This window comes from Miniopterus natalensis, chromosome 17 (assembly GCF_054644295.1).
Source record: "Miniopterus natalensis isolate mMinNat1 chromosome 17, mMinNat1.hap1, whole genome shotgun sequence".
Lineage (NCBI taxonomy): Eukaryota > Metazoa > Chordata > Mammalia > Chiroptera > Miniopteridae > Miniopterus > Miniopterus natalensis.
The window spans coordinates 27039051-27061468 of NC_142097.1; the positions used below are offsets into that span (position 1 = coordinate 27039051).

General features: G+C 39.9%; 1 protein-coding gene and 1 non-coding gene across 2 annotated transcripts in view; one reads left to right on the forward strand and one right to left on the reverse strand.

The window, feature by feature from the left end:
* The first annotated feature begins 2335 nt into the window (after nucleotides 1-2335).
* LOC148091272 (U6 spliceosomal RNA) lies at nucleotides 2336-2441 on the forward strand. Its single transcript, XR_015715956.1, has one exon. It is a non-coding gene; the product is annotated as a U6 spliceosomal RNA (small nuclear RNA).
* A 944-nt stretch (nucleotides 2442-3385) lies between these two features.
* The window catches only part of ZNF652 (zinc finger protein 652), a 36714-nt gene continuing 17681 nt past the window's right edge, over nucleotides 3386-22418 (reverse strand). Inside the window, exons 2-6 of the mRNA XM_087826175.1 lie at nucleotides 11872-13010; nucleotides 9036-9183; nucleotides 8564-8679; nucleotides 7983-8127; nucleotides 3386-4626 (exon numbers count right to left, since the gene is read on the reverse strand). Of these exons, the coding sequence (XP_087682301.1) occupies nucleotides 4115-4626; nucleotides 7983-8127; nucleotides 8564-8679; nucleotides 9036-9183; nucleotides 11872-12756 (1806 nt within the window). The 5' untranslated portion in view covers nucleotides 12757-13010 and the 3' untranslated portion in view covers nucleotides 3386-4114. The remainder of the gene's footprint in view (nucleotides 4627-7982; nucleotides 8128-8563; nucleotides 8680-9035; nucleotides 9184-11871; nucleotides 13011-22418) is intronic.

The following is a 22418-nucleotide window of genomic DNA, read 5'->3' on the forward strand; positions in this document are numbered from 1 at the left end:
ATGGTACATAGCTGATAAAATTCTTAAATGTAGCCTAACCCTTTTCATTAAATACTCCCCAAACCGTCTAGAACAGTATCAAAATGTTCATCATGTGGATCAACAATGTAATAAAAGCTGACTCTCCTATACAGTAGCTCTAACAGAAAGGATTCTCTAACTTTAGTTTTCTTTTTCTTTTTCTTACAGTAAAACTCCACCACCATCTGTGTTTCACTAACTGAAATTCTGCAAGATGGGGTAAATATATATACATCTGCAATGGATTTCTATTTCTGCTTGATCTTCTCAAAATTTAAAACTTCCAGTGAAATCAAAATTAAACTAAACATACATATCCACTCAACAAACATAAAAACTGAGAAATGTTCAAGAAGTAGAACATTCAAAGTTCACGAGCACCCCTTCAGAGTATTTTGCCTTCTGTTAGTACACTCAGGACAAATGATAGGGAGCATCTAACCACAATAAAAAGGTGGTTCCAACAACTGTAGTTTTTAAAAGATGATACAACTATAGTAATGTCCATGCTCAGTCATTAATATAGAACAGTTCATGTAAACGGTAGACTGGAAAAGCATATGTAACTGATTTGCACAGGTTTCTCTGAACTACCATAAAGTTTTATGTGGCGATCCCCCTGCTTGCTAAAAGTAATCAAATCAAATCACAGATATACGTGGAAACGAAGCCACATGCCTCTGAACCGTTCATCTTCTATTCTCCATTCCAGTGAGAAGAAATTTAACTCGGTCTGAGCTTACCTGACTGATCTGAGAAAGCAGCAAGCAGCCTTTCGTTAAGGCTAAGAAAGAATTTATATTTGGGTGACACATCTATGAGAAAAGAACAGAAAAATGAGAAAAGGCAGTGTCAACTCAAGAAAGTCCTTGACCCTAGCCATGACAGAAGCCTTCGCAGACCATACAATTAAGTCACGAGAAACAGCCTCAGTCTGACATCTGTATAATGCTGAGCCGTGGCCGCTGTTGCCTTTAAAGGCTGATTGAAGTACAGATAATGGCTGAGAACTCAAACTCCTCCATCGTTCTTTTCTCCATAAACAGAGAGCCAACAGGAGTAAGTGTTAAAGGAGCCTTGGGGTGCTGTGCTGCACCGGGAGAGCGCACCACATGAAGGACTCCAGCCAAACTGTCAACCCTGAGTCTGAGTCTCAAGCGTGTTAAACCTGACGTGCATATATGTTTAAGGCTTAATCCTGCAGTTCTTATATTCAGAAGCATTCAAGTTGCGACTGTTCTTAATGCATTTCATTATTCACGTGTAACATGCCACTGCTGAGGAGTCATTATGTTCTGGGCAACCTTCCTGAAGACCACAGATCCCAAGTCAGGAAAGGTACACTTATAGAGGGGAAAACCTGGAAGTTTCCAGAGTGTTCCACAATACATTTCACCAAGAACTGAATTGTGTGACAATGCTGATTAAAAAAAAAAAAAAAAAAATCCTTTCTTTTTTTTTTTTTTTTTGCTTCTGTTAAGGGTGGTGGTTATTATTTGCTTAATACTGGTCTCCCTATGTAGCAGATACTTTCTTATGGCTATATTCGCTTCAGTAAAGAAATCCAAGATGACTACCTGAATTTTCCAGTGTATATTTATAGCACACCTTATACAATGGTTGCTTCAATGGCCTCAAGTCTAGAGTTCAGAATTGCTACCCTATACCATAACTTTATTTAGAACAAGATAAGGTATAGCCAATTAACTAAGCTGCAATTTACATCTTTAAAAAAATAATTTTAATATCACAGGCTTGGCCATGGGATGATGACACGTCTACGTGAAGGTCAGACCCACAAACTTGTCATGGAATTCCCAGGAGACTGTGGGAGTGACAGGAGGCAGCCACGAAAGAGGTAACAGTCATAAACAGGGAATTAACTTTCCTTATTGGTTTGGGTACCTGGGTGTTCAAAGAATGTATACAAATATTTAAAATAGCATTCTTTAGAAATTAGATCCAAAACCAGGAACAAAAGTGTGTTTTGAGACACTTTTCTGCCTCATTCCAAAATTTTTCTAAGTTCATAGAAAAATTCATAGAAAAGTTCTATAGAAGACAAGGCAGTAATCAGAAGGGGAGAAATGAACATATTAAACCAAAAACCAAAGAGATAATGCAATATTTCAAAATAGGTAATTAACCTCAAAGGAAAGAGTTCCACTTTCCCACCATAGAGCTAATCAGCCAGAAAGGTGCTTAAAGTATGTCTGCATACTTAATATTAAAAATAAAAATAAATAAATGCCAGGGTTTTCAGGCAATGATTTAAGAGACCAAGGAAAGAAGTTTCAAGATTAAAAAATCAAGAGTGCTCACTTCACAGCACATATGCTACAACTGGAATGACACAGAGAGGATTAGCATGGCCCCTGCGCGAGGATGACACGCAAAGTCGTGAAGCGTTCCGTGTTTTTAAAAAATAAACAATTTTTAAAAAATCAAAAGAGGAAGAGAGAGAAAGTAGATGTAGCTTTGGAACTCAGTTTTCTGAGATGAAAACATACAAAATTTTAGTTATATTGAGTCTGGATACATTTGATCAGTTACATATATTTGTATGTTAGCCCTTCTGTTCAGCCTTTCCTATTAATAAGCTCCTGACTGTGCTCTTTCAAAAGTTATCCAAACTTAAAAGTAACCTGCCTAAAGGTTTTAGAGATGCTCTCCTTATCACCTATGAACCTTGCAATCACAGCATTTTTTGCAGAAGACAGGGCAATGAAACGTAGTTTTCTTTCCCTCGCTACAATTTAAACTGTGTTGGCATAAGCTTCAGGCTGTGGATCTATCCAGTGATATAACAGACATTGTAAAACTCAAGCAATGTGTTCTCACCCAAATTTCTCAGCCACTATCGGCAATGTTGTTTGTGATTTTAGTGTACTGTTTTATCTTTTCATAACAGTCTAGAAAAATAATGCAACTTCAAAACGAGAAGTGTATCATGTCATTCCATGGAGGTGGGACATGAACACAGTTCCCAGAGAAGTGAGAAACAGGCGTCACTGGGATGAGACAATCTCCACTACTTCCTTCTCTTGACAGTGAACAGCTTCACTGAGAATTTCAAAACATGCAAGTTTCAGGCGACTTCCCTGGAAAAGGCCCAACACTCTGCAAACCAGCCATTTGATGCACTAACTGAACCAAACAAAACATGGAGGACAGGAGCATGTCAGTGAACCCAACAGACACGTGAGTGTTAAGCAGAGATTAAAAACTACCCAGGACTGATGCCAAGTTCTGAAAGCAAAACCTCATTTCTGCAGTAACTTGGTCTGCAGACCCTCTCACTTACATCTAGTCTCTGAAGCACCTTTGACTTGTACGGATGTAAGAATAGTAAATTTGAACTATAGAAGTTATATGCATCTTTAAGAATCACATTTTGATGATTATAAAAAATTTTTTCTATTTTACAACATAGGTCCAGCTACACTGAAAAAATTACACCGCTTATTGAAATACATTTCATTTTAGAAACAGACTACTAAAGAAGTCTATACAAAAACTCTAAAATAATTTCTGTAGTAAAATAAAGAGTGCGTTAGGAGAGCTACACAAAGAAGAAAATTTCCATCTTTCTCTATAATGCTTGATATACTGTGAAAATGTGGCTAGCTCAACTCTGTAGCCAGCACCAAAAGCTGAAAAGAATTCATTACGCTACACAGTGATACAATTAATGCTCTGGGTTAACCTCACAGTCTTCCCGATCAGTACAAAGGAAACCAGGCCCGTCCCCTCTTTGAGGAGAAGTCCAGGATATAAAAGCAAGCATACCTCATCAGCTGATATGAAATTATAAAATCCCACAAGTCTGAGTATTTGAAATTTATAAAAGTCACCAGAAAATGCAAGCAAATTGGGCTTTAGTTTGGTGGTTCCCCTGGTTTGGATGACAGTTCCCTCCGTGAGCTCAGGTGGTCTGGCTCATCCCCTTGATGTACTGAGTCACCAAGACAATGACACAGCTCTTGGCAGAGGCTGAGGGGAGTCTGACAGCTACAGAAATGCTCACCGACTCCCGCTCCGCAAACACACGTGGGCACAGAGCTTGTGGAGAACACACTTGAGGAGATGGAGGCTAATGATGCTGTGCCGAGCTGTTCTTCTCTGCCAGGTGCCGCAGAAAGTTGTCCTCGCCCTGGCCTCTGTGATTTAAAGGCTCGCTCTTAAAGAGAGCTGGAGGTGGAGGGAGGTGCGGGACCGGAGGGATAGGAAGGTGGTGCGGATGATGAGGGTGTGGGTGGATGTGGAGGTGTGAAAAGGGGTGGGGAATGGGCCTTGGGGGCAGAGTGCTTACAGGGTTCATGTTGATTGGCGGGGCTGGGGTTGTGGGTGTGTTCACCACCGAAGGAACCGGGGCAGCTGGGGCAGTTGTAAGTGGGATCTGGACAGCAGGCGGCACGTTCACAGGGCTGGTCACCCGAAAGCACTTCTCCTTGTGGGCCTTCAGCATGTTGGAGAAGCGGAAGCGCTGGCCACACACATCACACGGATAGGGCTTCTCGCCTGTGTGAGTTCTGCGGTGCCTCTTCATGTTGGGGCGGCTGGTGAAGCTTTTGCCACAGATTTCACAGATAAAGGGTTTCTCTCCTGAGGTCAACAGAGACACAAAAAAATGCTTAACTACTAGGCGGTAATTATGTGCTCGGTATTGCTCAGATTACAGGAGATCACCATTCCTCTCCCTATGGCATACTATGTTCTAATAGTCAAAAGGGAGTCTCCCCAAGTGGGGACTTAACAAATAAGAGCAGATACGAGTAAAACTTACAGACAACCTACATCTGGGCTTGGTTAAAAAAAGGTATCTACAGTAGTGACCCTTAATGTCCTACAGGGAGAACTGTCCACACGGCTCTCCTGTGCTCCAGGGAACCAACACCACAGGCGAATCTCCACCTTAAATTCGGGCACGTTAGTCTGTAAGCAATATCTGACATTCCAACCAGAAGCGAGACTTTGCTGAAAATGACCTGTGGAGCAAGCAAGTTTCTCGGTGTCCGCTCGTGCATAACCCTCTGCATGGGGCTACTCTCTGGCACTGAACTTGGAAACTGGGCGGACTCAGCCTACCATGTGGATTTCACGCTGCAGTCTCTCCACGGGAGCGCTACTGGCACCTCCGCAAACAGTTCTTCATTGCGGGGGACTCTGGCACATCTGAAGAGCACGCAGCACTCCAGGTGCCAGCCTACTAAATGCCCCCAAGAGATTTTTACAATAAAAAATGTCTCCATACCATTTCCAAATGTCCACTGGCACATGGAGAGCTGAGGGGAGGGGGCTACTGCTTCTTGCTGAGAATCACTGGGCCAATGAGTCAAAAAGGAAACAAAATCCCATAGCTCCAAGGGCACTTAGGGAGAAATTACGTTTGGGTTCTACGAGATTAATTTTTAAGCCTCCTTACTTTCCTTTGGACTTTTTGCTTAGTTCCGTGCTATGTCTGCCTGCTTCTCCATACAGGCTATGGGGAGAAACAAAATGGTATTATATGTCCATTAATCACTTCGCATGGAATTCCGCTCAGGTGAGGGGTGGGGTGCCTGTGTACCTGTGCTTCAGTGACCAGATGCTTGTATTTATCAATTCCTTCATCAGAGCTCAGTGTATGTAGCATGTATCTTTAGTTGACATAAAATTTTATTCAACAAAGACATTAATCACAAAATATGCACACTGTGAAAAAGGAAGAAATGCAGGAGAGGAGAGGAAGGAACGGAGGGAAAGATGCACAGAGAGGAGGAGGTGAGTGCAGCGGCTTAAGTAGCTGGAGGTCCCTTTCAATCTTGCAACATTTACTAGGCACCTACTATGTGCCAGCACTGTGCATGAATGTGACACAACTACTGCCTTCAAAAAACTTATTTTTCTGTCTAGTTCCAGTTTCCTGCTGAATAACAAAAAACTGAATCCTAAAAGTGACTCAGGACTTAGAGCCTATCCAAGAGCCACCAAATTATAGAATTTGTTAAATAGTCTATATATTCAGTTATCCATTTAGGCTTCAAAATTATCATTATCTTTTGAGGTATAATTTACTTAATTAAACTCTTCTCATCTACTCTAATTCTTAAAATTGTAGGGTGCTCTGCTCTGAATGGGAAGAAAGTCCTCCAGGCAGGCATTAAAAGATATATATATATATATTGATTTCAAAGAGAAGAAGGGAGAGGGAGAAAGAGATAGAAGCATCATCCATCTGCCGCCTCGAGCCCACAACTCGGCCATGTGCCCTGACTGGGAATGGAACCAACACCCTCCTGGTGCATGGGACGGTGCTCAGCCAGCTGAGCCACACAAACCGGGCCAGGCAGGCATTTTTCTTTGGACTTCTACAGAGAAATGGAACCTAAAGAGATCCATCCACGGGCAGAAATTTTCTCACCGCTAGTTAAGCAAAACAGCAGGCTAAGCAAGATAATCTCTTGTGGTTCTTTCCAGCTCTGCTACTCTGTACACCAGCCATTTTCAACCTTTTTCATCTCATGGCACACATAAACTAATTACTAATATTCTGCAGCACATCAAAATATATATATTTTTGCCAATCTGAAAAAAAAATAGGTATTTTTTTTTAATTCTCACCTGAGAATATTTTTTCCATTGCTTCCCTCCTCATTGCTTTTCAGAGAGAGTGGGAGAGAGAGAGAGGAAGAGAGAGACATCGATGTGAGAGAGATACATCGACTGGTTGCCTCCTGTGTGCGCACCGACTGGGGCCAAGGACAAGCCTGCAACCGAGGTACGTGCCCTCGGCCGGAATCGAACACTGGACCTTTCAGTCTGCGGGCTGACGCCCTAACCACTGAGCAAAACCAGCAAGGGCAAAATGGGTATAATTTTTATTCCTCCACACCTGACGGCTGTTGTTGTGCTGGTTGTTGTCATTTTTTATCTGACAATCTAAGGGAAAAGTGGTCAGTGCCCCTGACTAAACAGTCAGGTATTGCATGTTTTAAAAATTCTTATGGCACACTGGCTGAAAATCGCTGCTGCAGACTAACAGAACCTAGAATCTTATGATTAGATTTAGAAACCTGAAAAATGTTTGATAATGTTCAATTTGTATAAAGACAGCTAATCCCAGAATGTCAAGTTACAACTGAGATACAATGATAGTGTTTACCAGGGTAGCTATATTTTAGCCAGTTCTCTGGAAGCTAGATAGTCAAATGCTTACAAGATACAAATCCATGCTATGGAACATACACCCCTAAAAACAAAATGTGGCTAAAATATTATTTAGCCTCATTGGATGGATGTGTTCCTGAAAGTAGTGAACTTTGGTAAATCAAATCCAATCAAACCTTTAAGAGTACTGAGAACATTCTTTTTAAAGCAGTCAGTGTCCTCCTTCTTAAAGGTCCAGAACCCTTTCCTTAGAAAATACACACAAAACAAGTTTCATACCATTTCAGGAGTCCCTATGGCCCAAATACAGAATCCATTCTCTTGAAGGAACCTCTAGTTAAAAGGCACTAACAAGGAATCCTTTTTTTTTTAAATCCTCACTTGAGGATATCTTTTCCATTGTTTTTAAGAGACAGTGGAAGGGAGAGAGGAAGAGAGGGAAAGGGAGAGAGGTAAAGAGGAGGGAGAAAGAGAGAGAAACATCGATGTGAGAGAGACACATCAACTGGTTGCCTCCCACAAGCCTGCGACGGAGGTATGTGTCCTTGGCTGAAACTGAACCCGGGACTCTTCAGTCCAGGGGCCAATGCTCTAACCACTGAACCAAACTGGCTACAAGGAATCCTTTTTAAAATAGTTATGAAAGCCTAATTATTCAGTATTAAAAATCTATATTTTAATATATCAGGTATATTTAAAGTGAAATTTCCATGTAGAACAAAAATTGGCGGTTAAGATTTTGAAATAAACAGACTCACAGGTGATCAACAAGTACTTGAGACATAGCTGCACCTTTCCCAAGAAATTCTTACCAGTGTGTGTTTTCATGTGCTCATCGAAGTACTGCTTCATGTTGAAGTCCTTGCCGCACCACTGGCACATGAACTGCTTGTGCCCAATGTGGATGCTCATGTGGGAGCGCAGCTGGTACTTGTACTGAAACCTTTCGTCACAGTTCTGCAATGGACAAGGCCGAGATATTTGAATGCCAAGCATAATAGCTTTACTTGAGTCCACCCTAGATAGTCTCTGAGACAGGTTTACTTTTCCTATTCAAAATAGAACCTGCTTTTGTCAACTACTTGGTTCTGTTTAAATCTGCAGCTGTGTTAATAAAAAGGACATTTCTCATGTAATCACTGAAGTATACCCAACCTCTCTGAATTACTAAAAGAAAAATAACTCATGTGTTAGTCCCAGATTTAAAAATGTGTTAAAAAAGATATTTCTCTGCCTAGCAGCGAGACAACACAATGCTCAGAACACATGTGTGGAGGCTGTGGGAGCGCAGCCTGGTGCCTCGGGCTTCAGCACATCCCTTGGCTGCCTCACCAGACAGACAGGAGCTGGGGCCTAGGCCTGGGCCTGGGCTTGGTGGTAGCACCTTCCTTACCTCACATCTGAAGGGCTTCTCTCCAGAATGCTGCAAGGAGTGCACCTTGAGTGACATACTGCGTTTGAACGATTTTCCACAGGTTTCACACGTAAAAGGCATGTCTTTTGTGTGTGCTGCAACACAGAATGCACTTATACTCAAAATAAGTTCGCCCAAAAGCTCAAACTGAGAAAGATACGTGTCCTGCAGTAAGGCCATTGTGCCATCTTAATTTCCTACACTCTAAATCGTGAGGCTTTAACAGCAACATTCTGAGAATAAATAGCAACGTTGAAAAGGAACCTGGGTGTGGAAGACTGTACTGTCCGATTTGGTGATGCTCGCTGAAGACATGTTGCATTAGTTTCAACAAGTCAAAGGTGACTAAAGTAAGGCAGTGCCTCACACCCTGCCCAACCAGAGCATAAAACACACCAGAAAAGAAGGGGGAAAGTACATGTGTGAGAGAAAAAAAGCCGATGAAACTTACCAACCATGTGTTTCCGCACGTGAGCCATGGTATAGAATTTCTTCTCACAAATTTCACAGGAAAACTTCTTTTCTGCATATCCATGGACAATCTTGATATGTTCGTGAAGGGACCAGAGTTTCTTGAATGATTTGTTACAGGAAACACACTGAGCAGGATAAATAGAAATAATCTTTATTTAGAGGGGCTTGCAGAAAGTCATACCCGCCTCCTGGCAGATGACTTAGGTGTGCTTAGGTTCATGGCACAAGGCCAGGACCCAAACAAATGCTATTCTCCCAGGGAGTCCAGGTTCCAACACCCAGATGTGTGTGTCCTATTTTCCAAGATGCACCTTTTAGAGACACTTTGGGAGTATGAAAACAATGGCAAAAAAATAAGACAAGAAGAAATGGAAAGTTCCACTAGTATCAAAGAGCTGACTGCTTTTATCAAGTTTGTATTGTACCCATAAAAACACCCTGCAAGTTTTTTTTTTTTTAATATATGTATTACCAAAAGCGGCTGCCTCCTACACATGGGTCACTAATAGGTATTTACCAAAAGATATAAACTAATTTAAAATTAGCATAAATAAAAACAAGAAAAAACAAAATATATGTCAATGGTTATAGGTCTGTAGAAGTATAACAATGTTTTTGCTCCATAGAGAATGTATTTGGAACCTTCATTAACACAAATTACTGAGATTTTATTATATTTTTCTAAATCTAATTTGCTCTATTAAATATTTCCCTCTGGCAGAGTTTAACATAACCTCTAAACTGTTCATATCATCTGCCTTTTCCCTTATAGCCCAACTCCAGATGTCTCATATAAGTACCTATAGCAGCGACTTTCAACCAGTATGCAGCAAGGATTTCTAAAACATGTAATACCTGTTTCCCCTTAACTGTCAGACGAAAAAATGACAACAGCCAACAGAACAATAGCCATCCGTCCGGTGTAAGTGAATCAAAATTATACCTAATCTTTTGTCAGATCGGCAAAAGATAATATTCTTTGATGTGCTGCAGAATTTTAATTAGCTTATGTGCCATGAGATAAACAAGGTTAAAAATCGCTGACCTATAGGAAACACATGCCACGCTGCTTAGTTCCTTGTATTATGAATCATTAATGGTCTAGGCTATCAGGCATAAAGTATATGAAAATAAAGTGCTTCTGGTTAAAGCAAAACAATACTAGAAAGTTCTAGGTAACCATCGGACTCTGGGACACTCAAGGGAACGAGCTGGTATTCGCTGTAAATAAAGGCCTCTTAACATCACTGTCACTTCAGAAAACAAGGACTCTGAATTTATTGTTTGAGAAAAGGACAGACAACTCCTACAAACTATTTTGTGGAACAAAGTTTTAACTTTTACTTGTTGCTAGGTCATCATGATTATTAGAATCCGTACTTAAGAACAAAGCAATTTTCCTGAGGAATGTAAACAGAGTTCACTTAGCAGCATTCAAAAACCTAAGCATGTTTAATCGTATCATGGTGAGGAATAGTGAGGAAAGTCACACACACAAAAATATTTATTAAATGTTTTCTGTTCTGTAACTTAATAAAGTAAGTTTAAGTTAAAAACCAACAACACTATATAAAAGTCTTCAAGACCAAGACACACCTTTCAGCAATTAATCGCACAGAACCTAGTTTGACCCCTAGGGTGCAGCACTGCATCACACTCCCTTTGGCCTGAACTGCTGCAACCAGTTCATCACCGAGCAAGGCACTGGCAGCGACTGGAGGGTATGGGCGCATGGCTCAGTCTTCTTTTATTTACCCAGTGTTTGGGAAATCAAATCACAACCGATGATAAATCAAAAAGCAGTGAAATTTTAGCAGATGTAATTTATATTTTTAAAAACTCTCTTTAAAGTAAAGCAATGACCTCAGTTGTTGATTAAAAGCAAGAGGGAATGTGGAAAATAAGGAGTGCCCCAGGAAATGAACCAAAACAAAACAATTGCATCTTTTAAAAGAAATTTAGCTTCAATATGGTACAAAATATGTCTATTTTACATATGTTATGCAGGCATTAATAGACTTACCTTTCGTAAGTATTCATTAATATGCATTCACATGTGTAAACCAACATAGCTCAACACAGTAATATAATTCATTCGACAAAATATACTTAGCACACCTCTTAACCTATCACAACACAGTCCTTTCAAGGCACCAGCCCGGTTTGAACACCATGTTTTGTTACCTTAACGATACGGTACAGTAGCATTACATAACCCTACTGCCAGGTGGGCAACATTTTCCACCAGCTCAGCCTCTGTTTAAAGTTTGCATATTCCCATGGGCTCAGCCTCTTGACAAATTTAATGCTGTCAATTCTCCACTGGTAAAAGCACACTCACTCTTGGAGATCTTCCATTTCCACCGGTCTGAGTCATTATGGTTTTTGTCCCCAGCGGCTGCACTAGAATCTGGCATCCTTTTAAGTCTAGAAAGGGACTGCTCTCTACTCCTGAACTTTGCTCAGTATTTCTGACAGAGAAGATGCCAGAATGAACTATAATACATGTCCTACAATTGCGACTCAGTGCAAAGTCGGTGTTGACTTTACCTCCCAGGCAATCACCTATAACAGATCCCCCTTCCATTGTACCTGGGTTCCCACTAGTCCAGCGTCAGTTAGATTTAATGCTTTTGAAAGAAAATGTTAAGCCTGGGTTTTGAAAAGACCAAAGCAGGAGCTTTTAGAGAGCTAACTTGGCGAAATCTGTCCCTTCAGCCTCTATTGTATTTATTCTCTTGGGCGGACACCAGGTGAGTCTGAACAGCCAGGGTCTATCCTGGAAAGTTTGCCCTCTCGGTGATGAAACCTACCTGAATATTTTTTTCACAGTCTGTTTGCTGGTGAAGGGACAGCTCACTTTCCAGGACAAACTTCTTGCCACACTTATCACAAATCTGCATGCGCCTGTGAGTAACGTTCATGTGCTTCTCCAGGTACCAGCGAGTATTAAACACCCTGGGGCACTTCTCACAGGTCAGAGTCTCTTTCTCTTCACACTTAGCTTTCGGGACCGGCGCTCGGGGCTCCTTGGCCGCCCGCTTCTTACGCTTCGGCGGCTCCGCGCTCTTCCTGCGGCCGCGCGCGGCCCTGGGGGCGGGCGAGGCGGCGGCCGCGGCCACGGAGGCAGCTCTGCGCGTCCTGCGGCGCGGGGCGCGCGCCTCCGCCGGCTGCTCCTTCCGCCGCCCGTTCTCGCCGTAGTCGGTGCTGTCGTCGGTGGCGTCCTCCTCGCTCTCTTCCTCTTCCTCCTCGCTGCTCGTCTTAAGAACAGGAGTCTCTTTGGACTGAGAAGAGACACCCTTTTCCCCTTTAGACACATTTAAGGTTTGATTATTAAGGTTTACCTCCACTATGATCTGCTCCCTTTTGTAGGAGACCTCCTCCTCCTCCGAGTCATCGGAATTCTCCCGGTCCTCCTTGACCGCGCGCGCCTCGGCCGCGGGCCGGCTCTCCCTGAAATACGGCTGCTCCTCCGCCTCGTGCACGTGCGGTTTGCTCATCTTGGTGTCCACTAACACAGAATAAGGGCTTCCCGACTCCCTTTTGTACACTTTGGTGGACAGGTCAAGTTCTTGGTTGGCACCATGATAAAAGGTAGGTGGCCCTTGACCACGACGGCTGTCTTCCTGTGCCATCCCCGCTGCATGCGCGGCACAGTTTTCAACCAGCTCCTGACAGGAACTGGCTGTGTGGCTCATTGGTAGGTGGCCCAATTTATTAAGTAGTTCAGACTATAGAGAAATAGCTTTAAAACTGCGTAATTATCAAGACTCAAATCTTTTTCCATCTACAAAGAATCACTAAAGTGAAAAAAAGGTATTCCCGGAACCCGCGTGCAATTCTTCCAGGTTGCAGCACCACAGCGTAGGTCAAAAGGCTCGGTATATGGCAAGAGCAGAGCGCTAGTGATTTTTCTTTTGAAGACAGCTGCGAGGGACTTGGAGCATCTTATCTACAAAGAAAAGCAAAGAAGAAAAAAAGTCAGATACCACTATTTCCTTCGTATAGCATGCACCTACACCACACAACAAACACAGCTTAAAATGATTAAACTCTTTATATATACAATTCTTTATCCTGCTTACATGGTTCAGTGTGGGCCATTATTTTACTGGGTTACATGAATTCAACGTTTTGTTAGAATCAGACTCTGAGTAAATTCTAAGAGAGCAGGAGCCACTATCCCTTCACTGAGATAGCCTTAGAGCTTAGCACAGTGCCTAGCTCTTAGTAGGTGTTCCGTATATATTTGATGACTAAATGAATAGCTACTATTGTATAGTATTCATTATCCTAGATGCTAGGGGACATACTGATATGGCAAAATATATGGTCTCTGTCCACAAGCAGTTTACAATCTTGTTACATGTGTCGTACATGAAACACACAAGAGTGCTATGCTGGCTGGCTTTCTTTTCAGTATCAGACACCACTGCCCCCCCACAGTGAGAGCTCACAGAACAAAGGTGATAGTGGGCTAGGCACTGCAGACCAAGAAAATAAACCTGTTAATTCACATAACTATTGAAGAGAGAGAAAATGTCCCTGGCTTTAAATAGTTTTAATCCAGGTATAGATATTATTATAGGTACTATTGTTTTCAGATTTATCAGAGTAATTTCAGAGTTGCCAAGTATTTTTAAATTTGTTCTATGCATAGCTCACTAGATTGACTCAATAACTGGGTGATTTTTCACGCCATTTGCACAGAAATCTAAATTCTAAGAAACAGTAACCATCAGGTTGATATGGTTCCAAGAAAAATAAAACCATCAATTTGAAAAAAAGATCAGAAAGGCACATAATTTGCTTTGTGACATACCTCACATTGCTGTTTAGCCAACCACCTAACCTGTGAGTCATATGAAATTACTGCAAACACATACCCTGTCTAGTTGACAAAAGTGTATTTACTGAGTGCCTGCTCTGTGCACATGGACTGTGAAGGTGCTTATTATCTATTATTTATATTTAATAGCCACTGCAAAACTTTGGGGTTGATTTTTACAGTACTCTTCTCTTCCATTTTCTTTCTCTGTATGGATTTATTCTTTTAAAAAAGTATTTTCCGCCCGGCCGGGCGTGGCTCAGCGGTTGAGCGTCAACCTAGGATCCAGGCGATTGGGGTTCGATTCCCGGTCAGGGCACATGCCCGGGTTGCGGGCTCAATCAATGACTCTCTCATCATTGATGTTTCTGTCTCTCTCTCTCTCCCTCTCCTTTCCTCTCTCTGAAATCAATAAAGATATATTTTTAAAAAAATAAAATTATTTTCCTTTCATTTCAGTGGAATTTCAGAAAAGAGTGGTGATAAATGCTACCAAGTTTTGCTTGACATCTGAATAGACAAATTTATACTTTCTGTACTTATTAATGAGAAAATTATGCCTCTGAGAGGCTAATTTGTCCAAGATCACATATCTATTCAATGACAAAAGCAATGTTTGACCCTAGGTCTGCCTGACTCCAAACCTCGTGTTCCATCTCTACTAAGACAAATGATGACACTCCAAAAAATAATTTAAAATCAATTGTTCCTGTAATCACATATCTTTTTGCAACAGTTTCATACCTCATATTTTAAGTAGGAAAATCCTAGTATCTTCATTTTGCATGTGCTAAAACTTCTGACCCATGGAAATAATGTAAACTACTACAAGTACTGTTATATAAACTTACATTAATTATCTCAAATTAAGCAATGGAGGAGAGACAATAAAATTCAACCAACCAGCAAAAGCTAGGAATTAAATAAAATTCAGGGAGACAAAGAAAAATAAAGGAAAATCCTCTGTGGTAGTCATTAATGGTTCTCCCCAAATATTTCTGGGCACATGGTAGGACTGCACTTTCTAACCCTGCGCCCTCCCTGTAGTTGGGTGGAGCACTCTGACTGCTTCTGGCCAGTGCATCATGAGTAGATGTGACACGCACAAGGCCAGGTCCATTTCTAACCAAGATGAGAGCCTCCAGACCTCTTTCTCTCTGCCACAGGTACCAGTAATCTTCAAGGTGATGACTATGATCATTAACCTGGGTCCCTGAGTGACTAAAATGACTTACAGGACATATGCACATTGCAGTGGATTTTTAAAAAATTTACTTTTACACAGAATGGTGGTGTGTGTTTTTTTAATTTCTCACCCAAGGATATTTTTTCCATTGCTTTTCAGAGAGTGGAAGGAGAAGACAGAGAGAGAGAGAGAGAAACATTGATGTGAGAGAGACACATTAATTGGTTGCCTCCCGCATTTACCAGACTGGGGCCAGGGATTGAGCCTGCAACCAAGGTACGTGCTGGCACCTTGGCTAGAATTGAACCCCGGACCCTTCAGTCCCTGGGCCGACTCTCTAACCACTGAGCCAAACCAGCTAGGGTGAAAAAGTCATTTCTAGTGAAGGAAAATTAGAATGCAGAATGAGGTGATAATGGGGTATATTCCTGAATGAGAGACAGTATAAGCTGTTCAGTCGTGCTAGAATACAGGGCTTGTGAAAGGGAGAGACGGTACAAAAGGTGAATTATTGTGGCCAACCTTGAGGGCTGAGATGAAGAGTTTGTAGTTAGTATGGATGGCAAGACAGAGCCATCAGAAGTTTTTAAAGAAAAAACTAACATAACCAGAGCTGTGCTTTAGGGGTCAAATTATATGACAGCAAGCAATTGTAGGCCTATTTTTAAGTATATCTTTGAAATATATGTATATATAATAAAACAAATATACAATTAAGCAAGACAGAAGAGATTTAAAATAAGGAAGTTTAAACAGAAAAAATAAAAGGAAAATAAGATATACCAGGAATTAAGATAAAAACAAAATAAAAGCACAACCATTTTATACTAAATTCCATATCAGTATTGACTAAAACAAAATTTAAAATATCTGAATTGTACTTTAAATGACTTTTTAAAAAGAATGTGTTCCTTATGAAATAATTAATTCCCCTAGCTAGTAATTAAATTAAGTTTAAAACTCATGTCCACACTTTATTTTTCTTCTTAATACTTGCCTGAAATGAATGAAACCTGACCATGTCCTGTCTTTCCCTTAAAAATAATCTCTAAGAGTAAGAAACCTTTCAGCCTATGTATGGTGTACACTGGATGTCTGAACTACTTACGATGCTAACTGCTATGTAAGTTTAACAAGTGTAATAAGAATCACTTAGACCCCTCTAATCTTGTTCGTTTATATAAAATATAAGCCATAATGTTATGGCAAAGAATGTGTAACCAAACAGGCTTAATCATGGATAAATAGCTAGTGCTCAGTTTTAACCTAATTTATGGTACTATCAACCCTTAAATTTTACTATTTTACATACCCCAGTGTGCCAACCTGAAAACTGGGAGCCAAGAAAACAAACTGCAAAACTGAAAAGCCTGGTAAATTCTACACTCCGATCTACAAAATGCATCTGGTGGTAGTGATAATAATTTAATTTATATGATGCTGTATAATTTACATAAAGCACATTTAGCATATATTTGTTAAGCATTTAAGTGCCTACTGTGTGTTAGGCACTGCAGGAGCTGGAGCCATCAAGGTGTTAAAAGGTCTAACAGGGGAGACAGACGTGAAAACCAGAAATCACAATATAGTGTGATAAGGACAATTACAAATCACAGCGTAGCACAAAGGGTTAGGGGCACAATTCTGAAGCCAGAATGCCTGCATTAAAAATCTGGCTCTTGCCCTTGCCAGTTTTTCTCAGTGGTTAGAGCGTCGCCCCAGACTGAAGGGTCTCGTGGTTGATTCCCTGTCAAGGGCACGTACCTCGGCCGCAGGCTCCCTCCCCGGGGTTACGTACAGCGGCAGCGTGGGAAAGATGATTAACTGGGGTAAAAGGTAGTGAATGTGTCAGAGAAAGTTTCAGAGATAAGATCAAGCTGGAGCTAGTCTTGAAGGACAATTAGAAGTCAGAGATGGAGAGGGGAGGTAGGCACGTTGCACACATGAAACACTATTATGAAGAAGACAAAGATGAAACTACGTGTTTTTGTTTCCCGTTTAAGCATCACTGCCCTACAGTGATTTGGACTGTCGTTCCTATTTCACAGCCGAGGCTCAGTCTAATAACTTTCACACTGACACAGCTGGTAGGTGATGCAGCAAGGGGCAGAATTCTGGTTTTCTAACTCCTAGTCCCAATTTACCCACTGTCTCCTATTGAGCTAAGTGGTAGACAACCATTATCTTAAAAGATCACTTAACCTTTATCTGAGGAAAGGGAACTTTAGTTCCCGGCAAGGAGTGGGTCCCGCTGGCCGAATTTAAATGCTGACAGAATTTAAATGCCATCTTTTAAAGGTTAAATACTCAGAAACCTAAGCATATACGTTGTTTTTTACAGGCAAAAGGAAAGAAACCATTATTTGTACAGTTGATCCTGGAAAATATATGGAGTTTGTATGATGCTGTCTTTTAAATGCCTTCTTTTAAAGGTTAAGCCTTGGACAAAAAAATACCTATACAACACAAAGTAAATATATAAAATTTCAGGCTAGTATTTAAAGGTCTAAGTTTTATCCTTAGCTGGTGGAATTTGCACCTCCCTCCAGAATGCCCTGTTAGATTAATTCATGTGAATACATTTCAACTTTCAATCTGATCTGCCTGCAGTTTGTGTTTCATAGTAACCACAAAAGATTAAAGATTTAAATGACATTTTAGTAAAATTTCTTGCAACAAAATTGTTTTCAATGGATGGAACCTAAATAAATTTAAACTTGGTGTGTAAAGTGGAAGTTACAGATATAAAATTTAAAGTGAAAAAGGCTCGATATCATAGGATCAGTAGCATACTTATAAATGTCCTTCATTTCCAAAGATGCCTAAAAAATCGATCTGGAATATAACAGAAAAGCTACCAACACCAATACGTAAGTCAACTTTACAACCAACAAAACCCCAAATGACATGTATAACTGGGCCATATTTTAAATAAACATTATAAAGTATTCTCAGATGCCTGTATTTTATTTCATTAAAAATATAATTAATTTAATGCAATCTCATTTAATAAAATGTAATGTCAAACAATTATTTTTAAGCAGTCCATCTCAATCATTATCTGCAAGAAACAGAACTGAGAAATGCCAGTCACCTTCAGTTTTAGACAAAGCTTTTATAAAAATAAAATTTCACTGTAATTTTTTACACATACATTTAAATGACACTGCCATTGTGTCTCCTCAATAATAGGCAAGTGAAGCCAGTAGGAGAGGAAAAAGAGAGGTACTCCACCTAGGTACTACTTAATTACCTTCAAGCATCAACAGCCTCACATTTCCATATAAGACAATAAAAACTAATGTGCATTACTCATCACACAGTTGGCTTATGAAACCTGAAATTTCACCAATAACCCCCTAGGGCCAAAGAAGAAACCAAATACTAACTAGACTACACTTCAAGACCTGATGATCACAATGTATATTTAAAACATCTTTCCATTGTTCAAGTCCATTCACAAACATCAACAGGAGAATATAATTTCAACAAAGGAGTTATTTTTTAATTTTTAAAATATGTTTTTATTGATTTTAGAGAGGGAGAGGGAGAAAGAGAAACATCAACTGGCTGCCTCCTGCAGGCCCCCTACTGGGGACAGAACCTGCAACTGGGCTTGTGTCCTTACCACGAACTGAACCAGCGACCTCAGTACTTGGGACCACGCTTAACCAACTGAGCCACAGGGCCAGGAGTTTTGTATTGCTGTCGCCTTTTCCATTAAAATCTGACAAAGTCCTGGCTACATAAATGCTCAAATAAAATTCAGTGCCCTTAAAAACCAAAAGAGCATATCCACAATATGCATAAGCTGGGAAGGTCTCAGTCAAGCCTGTCCAAAGAAGGTTGTTTTATGGAATGCAATTATTTTAATGCATTAGTCCATTTTCAAAATGTTATCAAGGTAAGTACCTTGATAATTATTAACTGACATCCTGCCTCTTAGTCTTATTAAGAAAAATAAGAGACTTAAAAGGCCTTGTGAATCTTCCTTTTCTTAAACTCCTAAAAGTAACAGGTTAGAACTGTGATATTTAGTAGGTACAGATGTTCACACTATGGCTACCTATAACGTAAGCCACTATGAGAGGTCTATGTATGTGTCAATTTTGACTAGATCTTTATGAACTTGAATTAAAAATGCATTTAGAAAATGAAAATAACTGAGAAATGTCCTTATTACATTCCTATATTTTACAAAAATTAAAATCACAAGTATTTTAGATGCGTGAACAACAAGAAATGATGAAATTTAATGTATATATTTGACCTACCAAAGGACTGTTATTATTTTCTCATTAACAAAATTTTTTTGACACTTCAAAAATTAACAGTTGGGGAAAAAGCTTAACTGAACTAGTCTTAAACCAACAGATATAAACAAAGAGTCTAAGAAAAAAACTATTTGAAGCCAGATGGGAAGGTTTAACTCAAACCATGACATACTCAAAACACGGCCAATGGAAAAAGACAAATTGCTGATATACCACCTGCCTTTTCTTTCCCACAAGTCTGTATGTTCTTCTCCTTAGCAGCAATTCTTAAACTTAGGAGAGAATCTTTAGAAAACTATAGATCTTCTCTCCCAGAAAAATGAACATACAAAATTTTGCATGCAATTTCAAGGAGTTTGTCCATTTCCAGAAACCCATCCATGGATCTCCTAGGGGGTCCAAAAACCCCCAATCTAAGAACTCCTGTTAAACAGCAGATTTAACTTTATAGTATTTGTAATGTACATTTAGATTATGTTTGTAGGCGAAATTTTTCTTTACCTCCTTTGCTCTTCTTCCTATCATTTTTTCTTCTAATCTCTCCATCATATCTACAGTCATTAGTGAATTAGTTAAATGAAAGAACATATTTAAATGTATAAATAAATGATCTTAGTATGAACCCCGATATGCCACTTAACCAGGTATATCACCTTGGGCAAGCCAATTAACCTCACTCTATCTCAGTGTGTTCCCTGTAAAGCTAGAATAATAGTACCCACACCTGTTTAATCTGATGACAAAGGCAAAGTTCCCAGTACATGTGGATTTCAGTACTGGCTCCTTTCTATTTCCTATTTCCTATTTGACAAGGTCTCTCTTAAAGAAGTTATAAATTATGGATGGCAGAGCAGAGATTTACGTAATTTTAGAGTTTGGTGCATGCATTGTTCCATAGTGAACATGAAGTAGTAAAGATGAGAGAAAGGAAAAGATTGTGAAGAGCAATTAAGTTTAAAAAATGAAACAGGCTATAAGCAACCAAAAAAGAATAAAACTCAACATTATCAAATTAAAAAATTTTGTGTGTCAAAGGATACTATCAAGAGAGAAAAGAGACGACATACAGAATGAGGAGAGCTGGAAATCATTCAAACAAAAACTTGAGTATAAATGTTCACAGCAGCATTACTCATAATAACCAAAAGGTGGAAGCAATCCAAACATACACCAACTGATGAATGCACAAATAAAATATATATCCACGCAATGGAATATCATTAGTCATAAAAAGGAATGAAGCACCTATATGTGGTACAACAGATGAATCCTAAAAACATTATGCTAAGTGAAAGAAGCCACACACAAAAGGCTACACATTGTATGATTCCATTTATATGAAATGATCAAAATAAGCAAATCTATGGAGATAGAAAGTAAATTAGTGATTGACAGGAGCTAGGAGTAGGAAGGAACAGAGAGTGATTGCTAATAGGTTCCAGGTTTCTTTTTGGGGTGATGAAAATTTTTTGGAAATAGATATTGGTGAATTGAACACTTTAAAGTGGTAAATTATATGGTAGATGAATTATATCTCAATAAAAAATAATAAATAAAATGAAACAGACTATCTGGATACTAATAGCCCAAAGGTAGTCGAAACAATAATATTATTTGAAAATAATGATATTTTACATAAAATGACATTACTGATTTACTGGATAGGCCAGTACAGACTACAAAAACTAGGCTCTGACAGCCATGATGCGATGAGACTGAGTAGAAAATCAGAACTTCCGCAGTGCTGAGAGTCAGAGGGTCTGGATGGGCTCTATTTGGCTCTTCCATACTTCTGGGCAGGTGACTTTACCTTTTGAGCCCTCAATTTTCTCACTATACACTTAGGGGATTCCTGTCCACCACTGACACTTACTGTTTGTGCTGATTATGTTTCCATTCTCTCGCCTAACTCATCTGGTCTCCTACAGCCACACAGTAATTCCCACCCTTCTCAACATTAAGGGCTATCATATACTCCCTTCTCCAGCGCCCCTGCTATGTTCCCATGGATCATTGTTTTAAAAAATTGTAAGATTTTGCATTCAGGTCATACTTTTTATTTTTCACTAACCAAATATAAAAAAATAGCCTATCGTAACTTTTTTGGTTAGACTGCCCAGTTCTGCCATATGTCCCACTTGACTTTTCATACAGGAAAATTAGCTTATAAATCTCAGGTTGGGGATGCCTGGGTTAAGGGGCTATATTTACCTACAGTCTTAAAATAAGTATGACACTAAATGGGATTGAGACCACAACCTAACCATGGTACAAGTAAGTTTTTCCAAAGACAACACTGGTCCACCACACTTTTTCAAGGTGGAGAGAGACACCACCACATTTAACACTGTTCCTTGGATTCTAGCCAATTCTTTGCCTTCATCAGAAAGCATTTAAGGCAATCTGCCAACCTGGGATGTAGAAGAAACCCACGAAGCCTCAGATACCTGTCATATCCACTGCCACCTTTGCTTTTAAACCACCTCTTCTAAAAACAAACAAACAAACAAACAAACAAAACAAGTTGTAGGCCAAGTATAACGAAACCAGGTAACAATGCCACGTCTGTGTCAAAATTCAAGGCAAAAGTACCCAACTACTCTGCAGGTGGCAAAGAGCACAACTTATAGACATGTTCCATGCCGGATGTTGGCAATCTGACTCGATGGATCCTTTATCCCTCTTGGGAACTACAACTGAATACAGAGAAGGCTGATTACTGAGGTTTGGGCTATTACTCTACCCACACTGCACGAGACATCTAGTATATCAGTCCTGGAAGCGATGGGGCTCTACTAAAATTATTACTACTAAAAAACGGGGGTATATTTGTGAAGCCCAGATCTCTTTTTTCCTCCAAAGAAAAAAACCAGATTTTTAATTTTTTTCTGATTATAAAGGCAAAGTTTATAGGCCAAAAGGTTTATACACTAAGTGTTTTCTGTCCAATTTCCACACTCTAGTCTTCATTCACAAGCTCTGACTATCGCCTACATGCAATGTGCCAACAGGTCTAAAATAAGGAGAAGATATTTATTTATACCTTCAAACATTTATTGTTTTGGTCCTAAC